This window comes from Arvicanthis niloticus, chromosome 24 (genome assembly GCF_011762505.2).
Source record: "Arvicanthis niloticus isolate mArvNil1 chromosome 24, mArvNil1.pat.X, whole genome shotgun sequence".
Lineage (NCBI taxonomy): Eukaryota > Metazoa > Chordata > Mammalia > Rodentia > Muridae > Arvicanthis > Arvicanthis niloticus.
Genome location: NC_133432.1, coordinates 13,853,079 through 13,865,869, shown reverse-complemented (window position 1 = coordinate 13,865,869; position 12,791 = coordinate 13,853,079). Strand labels below are relative to the sequence as shown.

General features: G+C 47.3%; 1 protein-coding gene across 5 annotated transcripts in view; it reads right to left on the bottom strand.

Moving 5' to 3' along the window:
* Tmem120b (transmembrane protein 120B) overlaps positions 1–7,912 on the bottom strand; it is a 41,993-nt gene extending 34,081 nt beyond the window's left edge. For 2 of the 5 annotated variants that reach the window (XR_013107049.1, XM_076922813.1), the window contains exons 1-2: positions 7,705–7,900; positions 6,470–6,575 (exon numbers count right to left, since the gene is read on the bottom strand). Coding sequence is in view for 3 of the 5 variants with exons in the window: in XM_076922813.1 (XP_076778928.1) it covers positions 6,470–6,575; positions 7,705–7,736 (138 nt within the window). In the remaining 2 variants the exon portion in view is untranslated. Of the gene's footprint in view, positions 1–6,469; positions 6,576–6,595; positions 6,771–7,704 lie in introns of all 5 variants that reach the window. The other 3 variants (XM_076922811.1, XM_076922814.1, XM_076922812.1) reach the window with 3 other exon arrangements.
* Positions 7,913–12,791: the final 4,879 nt, after the last annotated feature.

Sequence of the window (12,791 nt, the reverse complement as noted above, 5' to 3'; positions counted from 1 at the left end):
CGCTGTCCCACTCCTGTCCCAGATCATTTCTGCTTTTCTTTGACCCCTATGTGGTGCTCACTCCGGGCTCTCCTGCCCTGCGCCCTGGGCCTTGGTCAATGGGTCTGAGCAAAAGGACTGCAGGGCGGAAGGGAAGACACCGGATGTTGGTTCCTCCTGCTTTAGACATCCTTCACCTGTGACAGCTCCAGCCAAGGTTAGATGACAGGACCTTCCCAACCTTCACCCTTTTACAGTCCAGACCTGAGCTCTAAGGAGGAGAGCAAGCTCCATTTAAACTACACACAGCTGAAAACCAACCTTCCCTCCCTCCCTTTTTAATCGCTGATATTCTTAACAGAGTTATTTGCTTCTTTCTTTCCAGCTCCCTCTACACTAAATTCGGTGCTTCTGTTTTTGAGGCAGGATCTCAGGTAGCCCAGGCTGGCTCATATGGCTGAGGATGACCTTGAACTCCTGACTCCTGCTGAGACGTCAGGTATGTGCTAAGATACCCAGCTGAATTAGGTCTCTACTATCACCTGCAAGTACTTGAACCTCATACACAGCATCATTAGACAATATAGTATATTGTTTGGAATAGTTTTTGCTCTATTATAATCCCACGTTCTGGGCCTGGGAGATAGCAATATGAAGATAAGGCCCCGTAATAAAGATGCTGACACCCATCCTGACAACCTGAATTCAATTCCCAGAATACACATGGTAGAAGGGTAGACTCTACTACCATACGTTGTCCTCTGACCTCCAAGCATGCACCAAGACACACGGGCATGCACACACAAACACACAAACACACACACACACACACACACGTCCTCTGACCTCCACAAGTACACTGTAGCACATGCCTCTCCAGCTCCCAGATAAATAAATTTAACAAAGCAACACAGGTAACAACAACAAAATGTAGAAAAAAAATTGCAGTTGGATTAAAAACAAAAAAGCAAAAAAGCAAAAAAAAAAAAAAAAAAAAGCTAATAACATTAACTCTGTGGGCCAGGATGCCCCTAGCATCTTTCCATCCTGCCTAATTACTACCTGTCACATGGAGAAGACACAAACAAGTGAAGCACAAATCCAGGCCACGTCTCTCATCCTCTGAGGCCCCGTGCTCCACCCCAGTGGGAACGTGAGCTTAATGGCTCCAGGTCCCAGCAGATGTGAAACATCTGGAACCGCCTTCTTAACACATCCAGGCAGCCCGAGGTCCAGAACAGGGAGTCAGACCTCCTCGACAGATGAATCTCAGGGCACCTCGACACAAGCTCTGGCTCAGAGGCATTGGAACTTGGGGGGCGATCCAGGAGACTGCAACAGAGCCAGGGCCACCACCAGACAGACTGTAGCCTGCCCTGTATCTGTGCTGCTTGCTGGTAGTCAACTTTTAAGAGGTTACTTTCATACAGCTTGCTGTCCAAGAGAGTATCTTTAAGTAGACGTTCTCTTGCTGACTGTCCCTCAGGAGGACCATGTAAACACAACCAAACAGGACACGTTCCCCTCCACCTCAAGTGTGTCATTCCCTGAAATATTCTGAGTCACATGTCAAGGTTGACAGGTGGTGCCTGCCATAGGGCTGCATGCATAGGTGTTCAGCGAGGGAGGCAGGGTCGGACAATGGTTACGTGATTACATTTTGCAATCAGACGAGCCAAGGTCAGATCTGTGCCTGCCACTTACAAGCTGACTTACATAATCCTCCTGCCTCAGTATCCTCAGCTGGGGAAAGGCTGAAGAGGTGTGGTCTGTGCAAAATGGTTTTGTGCTGCTACCAAGATATGACAACATCAAAAAGAATGGCGGGTTCCCAGGGTCTCACATTTCACTGTTTCCCTGGATATTAATTATCCTTATGACAGGGAGGGCTGCCATGACACACAGTTTGAGAATCACAAATAAAGATAATTTGTATTACATGTCTTTAGAAAAAAAAAAAAAAAGGCTTGTCCATCTTCCTTCATCGGATCAATCTCCCCCTTACTTCACTGATCCCACTCGGAGGCTCAAGAGGCAGACAGACATATGACCAATACCGGGAATAATCACTTGCACATGACACAAGCTGGGATCTCTCTCCCCCCTAGAAAGCTGGCCTTGAACTCATGATCCTTCTGCCTCAGCCTCCTAGGAGAGAAGATTAGAAGTGTGTGCTACCAGTACTGGCCTTAGTCACCTTCATTGATCACACCAAGGAGGAAGGGGACCGGTAATCAAACTGAAGAGAAAGAACAAAGAGAAACACAGACAAACATAAACTGAGCGCCTGGATCCAACCCTGTTTAAAGTCATTTCAACTGGACTTCCTAACTCAGGAGTCCACAAACTCCTGTTTTGGCTTAAAAACCAGTAGAACTGGGTTGGATCGCTGAGAGTTATAAGTGACTGTTATAAGGAAGCTGAAAAGAGACTCTGCAAGTTCAAAGCTTTTCTTCTAGGGGCCAGTGGGAAAAAGCACTTGCCACCAAGCCCAGCCTCCTAAACCCAACCCCCAGAACCCATGTGGTAGAGAGAACCGACTCCTGCAAGTTGTCCTGACCTCCACAGGTCTGCTGTGACACACAAGCTCTCTCACACATAAATAAATGCGGAATAAATAAAATACAACATTTTTCTTCTGGTGCTAAGGAGACTCAAGATACTTTAGAGCCTTACCATGTTAGGAACACACACATCCAAATCAAAGAACAGACCTGGGTTCAAATTCTAACCTAATGATTTTCTTTTCTTTTCTTTCTTTCTTTCTTTCTTTCTTTTTTTTTTAAAGACACAATCTATGTATGTATCTGTGTGGCCCTAGCTGTCCTGGACCCTCCCTAAGTAGACCAGGGTGACCTCTCAAACTCACAGCAGTCCTCCTGCCTCTGCCTCCTGAGTGTTGAGATTACAGACGTGTAGTGTATCACCATGGCCTGCAAACTCGATGATTTTCAACTTCCTCAGTTTTACTCTCCTTAAGGGAGAGGGGCTGCTGCTGAGACTAAATGGGGACACCCATATGTCAATCAATTCGCCGTGTGACATTACTGTTACACAGTAACTGTAACTGGGTAACATCACCATCAGTCTTGGGCAAGCTGGGAGTGGTAGCTTGCTTCAGGCCAGATACTAGACCTCGACAGAGCAAGGACCTGAGCCCAGGAATCCTGACGCCCTGGCTGGGGTTCACTCTACTTTACCTGCTTCTAAAGAGAGGGGTTCCCAGGGCAACCAAACTGAAAGAGCAACCAGGGCCAACAAGAGAACTCTTCCATAAGAATCCACCATGTGTGGTGGTTAAGAGTACACACTTGGTTGGGCATTGTGGTGCAGGCCTTTAACCCTAGACCTCAGAGGACAGAGGCAGGAGATCTCTGTGTGTTGAGGCCAGCCTGGTCTCCCTAGTCAGTGCCAGGACACCTAGGGCTACATAGAGAGACTATGCCACAAAGAAAGGAAGGGAGGGAGGGAGGGAGGGAAACAGACTCCAGAGCAGCCTGATGATCTGAATTAGATCCTCAGGACTTTAAAGGTACACTACGCATGTTCTCTGACCTCATCGCATGTGCTGTGGGACCCTCCCCATATTGCGCGCGCGCACGCGCGCGCGCACACACACACACACACGTACCAATAAATGTACATTTTCATAATTAAATGGAGGTGGGGGAGACACTTCAGCCATTCATAGCGCTTGCTACTGTTTCAGAGGACCTGAGTTCAGATCCTAGTATCCATGGTAGGCAGCTCACAATGTCAGCTCCGGAAGATCTGATGCCCTCTTGTGGACTTGATGAACTCCTGCACTCACATGCACATACACACATATACACACAAACATAATTAAACATAAATCTTTGCGGGGAGGAGACTGTACGGATGCTGGTGCTCAACAGTCTATGTTCAAATCCTGACATTAGTATTCATAAGTCCCAAGGGCCTAGCTCTATTTCATGGGGTTTGGCTGAGATAACATTGACTTTGATTCTAGGCTCACACCTCCTTTTTATTTTGGGGGGTGCTGGAGCCAGAGGCATGCCCATTTCATTGGCAGTTAAAAACTCCCCACTTTTTTACAATGGTATACAAGACCTCAGTGATCCATGAAGCCAGGCATTGAAAAAGGCTGCTTCCTGTGCTAGGGAGGATGGGGTCAGGTTTCCAGTGACGTAAGGCAGGAACTGATCATTAAATCCTCGCCCCAGTGTCCGTAAGTGACCTTCTGTGATCACATCAGAGGCCAAGGGGCCAGGTACATGCTGATCTCCAACTGATGCTCACTTCAACCACGTAAACACCAAATTCTCATGGAGACTCAGCTTCCCCAGAGTTCACCAATGCCCCAGAAAATGTAAATCACAGCCCAAAGAAAACAGATTTTTCCTGAAGGCTCAGGCATTACTCTACAGCTCTCTGTAGGTGAAGGGGGATTCCAAAGACCTTTTAAATGTTCCAGGGTCTGAGACACAGACTTCCTCTTTCTTCCATTCCAAAAAGGGAAGGAGACTTAAAATGTAGACCCAATTCATCTCCCCCAAAATGAAGAAATCTAGCAAAGCTGAAACCCAGATTCTTAGGCAGCTGTAGGAGAACTAGCTAATCAGGATTTCCTGATGACATAAAAAGTCCCTACTATTGTTAAAAAAAAAAAAAAAAAAAAATCCCTCCTATTGTTAACTTTTCCAGTTGTAGTCAGACCCCGCCACACACACCACAGACATACACACAGAGATAGAAACAGACAAACTCACATACACACCACATACAGGCACATACATTCACACACTATACACATTCATATACACACACTTATGCATACACACAGAGAGAAACAAACTCACACACACCACACACTCACATTTACACACATATTTGTGCACAGAGACACACAAGCTCACAAACGCAGCACACACATTCACACATACACGTACAGAGACACACAAACTCACATATACAACACACACCACACACATAGACACACAGACTCACATACACACACACCACACACACACACACTTGGGCACACACATCACACATATTCACACACACACACAAACTCATATACACACCCCACACACATTCATACACACCCCACACACATTCATACACACATACAGAGACACACAAATTCACACACCCATACCACACACACAGATATACACACAGCTATATCATTGTTTCCCCACAAATGTCTCATCAGAATCTCTGGCCAACATATACTCAGGACTTGGACACTTTCTTCCCAGGAGTTCAGAATTCCCATGTATACAAACAGGCAGACTCTAGACATTTCCAGAATAAATCTAGCACTAACTTTCAGCATGGAACAGCTGTGATCCCAACTAGAACAATTAGCATGTCAGAGCTTCAGTTTCCTCGTCTTAGAATAAAAGTTGTGGATGGACCTCTTGGCCAGTGTGGGTGGCACACGCCTTTGAGCCCAGCATTTGGGAGGCAGAAGGAAGCTGATCTCTGTGAGTTTGAGTCCTGCATGGTTTACAGAGCCAGCCAGAGCTACAGTGAAACACTGTCTCAAAAATGTTAGATGGTACAACTCCAATTCCAGGGGATCTGAAACCCTCTTCTTCTTCTGGCCTCCACAGGCATCCGCACACAGAGAGACATAAATAAAACGAACAGGTAAATAAATGAATGGGCAGGAGAAATGGCTTAGTGGTTACGGGCACTGGCTACTCTTGCAAAGACCTGAGTTTAGATCCCAGAACCCACATGTGCCTCACAACTGTCTGTAACTCAAATTCCAGAGGATCTGATGACCGTCTCTTCTGGATTCCCCCAGCACCAGGCAAGGATGTGGTGCATAGAGGTGCAAGCGGGGAAAACACCCATACACATAAATAAAAACAAGAAACCTTTAAATATGTATTTTATATATTTATAAGTATATATTTACATATAAATGTTGTATATATTAAATATATTATAAATGTATGTTATAAATATATATCTATATGTAAATATACATAAGTGAGTATATATGTATGTGTGTATATATATAATACACACCACTAAGGACTCAGACCCAGCAGCTGACCACCAAGCCTACACCAGTTGGGTCCCTCTTCCTCAGAGGAGGACCTAGTCTGTCCCAGTTGTCCCATCTCTAAGGAACCAGGTTGGAGACTTTGCCATCTCCACTCACCAGATCCTTCTATACAGCCCTGGCTGCTCACCACCAAACGATGAGATCCAGACCAACCCATAACTCCTCTGCCTCTGACCACCCCACACCTGACACATCACGACATCTTCCCATCCAAGCCGGATCATAACAAATCAAAGGACTCCTTTGCAACACCTGCCTGCCAAGACTTGCTACCTAATTGTTGATAATTGCATTAATTGCATAGTTCTGCAATGTTAGGCTCCGCCTCCTCGTAGTTTAAAGCAAGTCAAAAGGAGGAAAATAGAAGCAAAAGTCCCACACAGGAAACCCATTCTCCCACTCCCAACTCTAAGACCCACTCACTGGCTCTGTGGCTGGGCACAGTCTCACAGCCCGTGGCTGAGTCTTCTCCCCGTGGGCGGAACCAAAAGGGATCCTCTGGGAACTATGAGGGACCCAAGACCTCGATCTGAAAGAGAGGGCACCAACCTATCCATATGTGCTGGAGGGACCACGAAGGATGACAGCTCTGGGTGCCTTAGTCTTTGCCCATGCCTTCCTGTTCAGGATCACCAGCATCCTTCTGTAACTCCATCAGGATGGACAGCCTCACTTTACAAAGACCCATCACAGGCAGACATCCCTTGACAACATCCTCCGGACACTGCAGGAGGGCAGCACAACTGAGAAAGCTACAGGGTCGAGGGATATGACAATGTGTCCACGAACAGGAGGAGGGTGTGAATGATGTGAAGCCACCCAGGGGTATTTAAGGGAGCCATGTGTTGTTCTTCTTGGCTGTCCCCAAGGTTTCCTGAGTCTCTAGTCCCCAGAGCATACAGCTGATGCCTCTCTGGACCCTCCTGATAGGACCTGGTGACGATGCCATTCTCTCAAGAGCTAGCTCTTACATTTACCTTCGACCCACCAGGTGGACCGTTCTGAGCCAAACGGGTGAGGGTTGGGTGCAGCCCTCTATCACTGGGTGAGGCAGCCAGCTGTCGGAACTGACAGATGCCTGCCATCCACAAGAGCAAACTCAGCTCGTAGCAGCCTCTAAGCAGAACCACGTCAGGTCCCCCAAAGACAAGGGGTCTCTGATACTTAAGAACTGCCTAAGGGGCCAAGATGAAAGCAGACAAGTACAACTCTCAAACCGCAGTTGCAGGCGAGGGCTGCCCCGCCAGCACACAGCGAGTAGTAGTTGAGCGGCCAACTGCAGCTGGAGAGTAGCCGGGTTGGGGGGAGATCCCTGTGGGGGGGGGCTGGTCTGGTGTCCTTTGAGTGTCACAATTTCCTCGTGAACACATCTGGAACTTGCCTCGGGGACCAGAGGCCAACTTTCTGCAGGGAAGGGAGAGCGTGGGGCAAAGAGCGGGTGAGAAGGGCGCGAGAATGGGGGCGCCCCAAGAGGCTGAGAAACCAAAGCGCTGGAAGATAGGAAGGGGCTGTGCCAGGCCACCCACCAGCCCATCGGACGAACAGCCTGGGCCACCCTCTGGGTCCTATCGCCCCACCTTCCGGTGCTGGGATGGCTAGATGGGGAAGGCACAGCACCGCAGGTAGCAGAGTTGCGGGACCAGGTGGCCCGGTCTTACCTGCAGCTCCTGAAATTCTCCCTCCAGCTCATGCCACTCGCGCTCGCAACGCTCCAGCTGGCCGGACATGGTGCAATGGTGCAAGGCGGCGGCGGCTCCCGCAGCGTGGCCCGTCCGGCCACCAGCAGCCCACGCCCGCCCGCTCACTAGCCGCCTCCCGAGGGGACCAGCTGTTCCTGCGCAGCCGGAGCCACGCGCGCACCTGACGTCACGGGCCCCGCCCCGGCGCCAGCCTCACCCCCTCGCCCGAGGGTGGGGTCCGCGCGTGCGCACTCGTTTCCCCGGCTCTGGCCGCGTGGAGGGCTCAACTCTTGAGTCTTACTTGTGCCTCTTCGTGTGTAGTACGTTTCTCTTCAGGGTGGGTGGAGGGTTTATTTGTAAGCTGCATTTACTTAGCTTCTGTTACTTAGATTGTCTTTGTGGGTGTCTTTGTGGGTGAGTGAGGTGGATTTGATTTGGGAGAGGTAAAAGAAAATTTATGTACTCTTTAACATTGTCTGACCTAGGCTGAAGCCAAGTACCCTGGAATGGCAGATTTGACTCTGACCATGTAGTAAGGTCAAGGGCAGGATGGGAAAATGCGGACTCGGCTCTGTCATCTCACGCTGGCGTTGATATTTATTGCAACCGATACAACCTAGATCCATGTCCTCTAAGATACTGGGTGACCCTTGACAGCTGCCGCTGTCAGTTAAAAGACACAACCACCAAGTTGATGGAATGCAGTTGCCTTCCTTTCCCTGCAAAGACGGAAACGACCTGCAACAGCCTGGCTTTTCCAATCACACCTCCTATCTCACTGCCCTGAATCCAACTCTCCGGACACTGTTTTCATCCTGACTTGGCACTCTTCCCTCTGAATCATCATGCAGTGACTTCTTGCTCATCCCTACAACCTCACTCAAATGATACCTGCTGCTGGGTGTGACACTGCATGCCAGCTTTGACAACATAGGAAGACTTGTCTCAAAAGACAAATGAAGTGTCCAATGATGCCTGTTGGGGCTGGAGGACAAACTTCAATGGTTAAGGGTACATTCTGCAGGCAGAGTTTGGGTGTCACATGCCTCTCATTGAAGCACTCAAGAGGTAGAGGCAGATAGATCTCTGTGAGTTCGAGACCAGCCTGGTCTACATAGTGAGTTCAGGGCCGGCTTCACAGTAAGACCCTGTAAAATTAATTAGTTAAAATTTAAAAAGACACCTGCATTAGTTTTGAAGAGCTGCAATAGCTACAAGTGGGTGGCCTAGACAATAGAAATGCATATAGCTCACAGCTCTATAGGCCACAAACCTGAAATCAAAGTGTCAGTAAAGCCTTGTGACTCCTGAGACAGTGGGTAGGTTGCCTTGCTACCTAGTAATCATGCCAGTGGCTGTCAATCCTAGGTGCTCCATGGCTTTCAGCTGCATTACTGCATTCATTCTCTGACCAGTAGTTACAGGGCCTCTCTCTGTGCCCTTTCTTATGAAGACACTGTGAATGAAATTTCCCAGAGGGTCTGGAGAGATGGGTCAGCCTCAGCAGTTAAGAGCCCCTGCTGCTCTTCCGGAGGTCCTGAGTTCATTCCCAGCAACCACTTAGTGGCTCACAACCATCTGTAATAGAATTTGATTCCCACTTCTGGTGTGCATGGAGATGAGGTATTCATAAACAAAAATAAATAAATAAATAAATAAATAAATTGTAAAAGAAAAAAAGAAAGTTCCCAGAAAGAAGCTGCATCTTCTGCAAGTCTGGTTGACTAATTAGAACTTCAATAATTGTGTAAAGGCTGGGTTGTTGCAGGTCTGGTGCCTAATTACAGTTCATCTTGGGCAGTGATGGACCTAACATTCTGTGTAAAACTTTTTGAAATGTATTTACCTAGTAAAACTTTAGTTTCTGCTAGCCAAAAGACTAAAAGTGTTGTCAAGTAACACCTCAGGCCTAGAACTGGGATGTCTCCATTTTTGGTGTAACTTAATGATTTTTTGAGGTGTATTATCAAGTGTCTTGATTTAAAACTTTCTTTGTTCAGTTACTATAAAAATGTCATCAAACAATTACCACTTTGGAAGATGGACTTTGTGGTACTATGCCATGGGCATTCATATTTGGCTCCAAAAAATATATGTATGTATATATATATATATCTTTTTAAAAAACATTTATTTATATTATGTGTATGATTGCTTTGTTTGTATGTCTGCACACAATGTGTATGTCTGACATTCAAAGAAACCAGAATAGGATGTAGGATCCCCTGGAACTGGAGCCAACTGGGAGCCACTTCGTAGGTGCTGAGAATGAAACCCAGGCCCTACAAGAACAACAAGTGCCCTTAATCCACCTCTCCAGCCCAGAATAAAGTCTCTCTTATCCCCTTTGAGGTGTGAGCTGTGTTTCTACATGGACAATACTTTATGCTAATACAACCTCACTGCAACTAATCACACCTACAAATACCCTATTTCCACATAAGGTCATACTGTGAGGGGCACAATATTTGCACATCAACACATTTTCCTCTGTGTAGTAATAACTCTCCAAGAACAGTCACAAAGCAGGCAAGGGAGAACGGCTCAACAATGAAGAGTACCAGCTGCCCTTATAGGGAACCCAGGTTCAAATCCCAGCATTTACATGGCAGCTCACAACCATCTGTAAGTCCAGTTCCAGGGCATCTGATGCCCTCCTCTGAATCCTCAGGCCCCAGACAGGTGCCTGTGCATGTGGTACACAGATAGGCAAATGCATATAAACATAAAATAAATTTTAAATTTAAAAAAAAAGTCACTGGGCAGTGGTGGCGCACGCCTTTAATCCCAGCACTTGGGAGGCAGAAGCAGGCGGATTTCTGAGTTCGAGGCCAGCCTGGTCTACAGAGTGAGTTCCAGGACAGCCAGGGCTATACAGAGAAACCCTGTCTCAAAAAACAAACAAACAAAAAAAGTCAAAGCCAGGCCTAGTGTATGTTTCTCTCCAGGGGTAAGTAATCTCTCTGAGACAGCAAAAAACTTGTCTCAGTCTTTGTTGCTGCCCTCTCCACTCCACGCTTGGTGGCCACCATTTCCCTGCCCAAGCTGCCACTCTGGTCTGCGGGTCAGGGTCTAGCGAGAGAGAGAGAGAGAGAGAGAGAGAGAGAGAGAGAGAGAGAGAGAGAGGATAAAGAGGAAGAGACACAAAGAATGGAGACAAGACAGAGGTTCTGATCAAGTCTCTTTTATTGAAGGGAAATCTGGGGTATTTATACGCTTTTGCCATGTGCCTTGCAGGTGTTGATATGACGTAAGCCTTACAGGCGTGGCTACCACGTGCACCTTACAGGCATGTATGGCGTGGATAGCAAGTGAACCACATGCCTTGCAGCTGGGGGCAGTAAACAGCAAAACAAAATATGTGGGATATCAGAGTGTGCTTCAGCTGTTGTAGGCTGTTGAAAAACAAGTCTCACGTCAGGGTATATGGCTCCAGATGGCTGCAAAGCTGATAGCCGCTTTCTGCTAAAAGTCGGCTCCCAACAAGTCTTTGTTGTCATTAGATCCCAAGAGCTTCAAGAATCACTGACTCTCGTAACTGTTTGCTGAATGCCTACAAGGAAGGAATTATAGAATCATCTACTGTGGAGGCTCACGATGTTTGGGGTTCACAGATCAATCACTCTCAGAACTCAGGAAAAACTCATATTAAGTGTGAAGGAACATACGATTTTTTTAGGGAGTGAAAGGGGATTGAGACTGGGAACCATGTAGCCCAGGCTAGCCTTAAACTTGCATGACTTTGAACACTCTCCTAATCCTTCCTGCCTCCACCTCCCACTGTGATTACAAGCCTGTTCCAGTTTTTGTGTAGCTGTTTCATCTGGTCTGAAATGAGTCTTGTAAGGCATTTACAGACCTCAGGAAGCTCCTGAAACTTACAAGATTCACAAGACACCACCCTCCCCATATGAGTGTTATAGAACAGCAATAGCTGCAGGGCAGAAAAGGTTTTCCATGCAGCCTAGCTGCCTGCCAACCTTGCAAGTGCTCCAGGGATGCATATGGGTCGTTACCTGTGCTGGAATGGATCTTCCAGAGCTCCAGCTGCCTCCAAGGCATCTGTGCTCTTGGAAGTAACCTCTCTCTCCCATACTCCTATGAGCAGCCTCAATAAAGTCACTGCTTCACCAAGCTAGACTTGGGTGGAATCCATCTTTGGTCTGTCTTGATGCTCTAACTAGGATGAGGAGAGGTTTGGCCATGTCTCTCAGGAAAAAAAAAAATCACACAGCATGATACTACAACTGGCTCCCAACTTGCAACTCAGGTTTGTTTGTTTCTTTGTGTTTTTAGTATGGAATAGAGTTTATTTGGGGCATGGGGAGGGGAGTTGAGGAAGGAGTAGAGAAAGGGGGGGGGGCTGGGTGGAGGGGAGAGGCCAGCCAGGAACATGAAGAGAGAAGAGGGGAGGGGAATAGGGAGAGAAGAGACAGAGAGGGTAAGAAAGTAGGAGAGTAACAACACAACTCAGTTTTGTTGTTGGTTTTTTGGGACAGAATCTCATACTCTAACCCAGGCTAATCTGGAACTCCTGTGCATCCAGGCTGGCCTTGAACTCACTGACTTGTTCCTGCTTCGGCCTCTTGAGTGCCAGGCTGAGCCACCACAACCAACTCTAATTTCAATTTTTGTTGTTGTTGTTGTTGTTGTTGTTTGTTTGTTTTTCTTTCGAGACAGGGCTTCTCTGTATAGCCCTGGCTGTCCCAGAACTCACTCTGTAGACCAGGCTAGCCTCGAACTCAGAGATCCACCTGCCCCTGCCTCCCAAGTGCTGGGATTAAAGGTGTGCAATACCACCACCCGGCTAACTTCAATTTTTTTAAAGCATATTTATTTTATGAGCATTTTGCCTGTGTTTGTTTGCACGTGTGCACAGTAACCCTAAGAAGCCAGAAGAGGGTGATGAGTCCCCTGGAACTGGAGTTTTAGATGGTGGTAAGCCACAGTGGATGTGTTGGGAATTGAACCTGGGTCCTCTGCAAGAATAACCAGTGTTCTGTGGAGGTATAAATGAGAATGGCCACCATAGACTTGGAAGTTTGAATTCTTGTTCTCCTGTTATG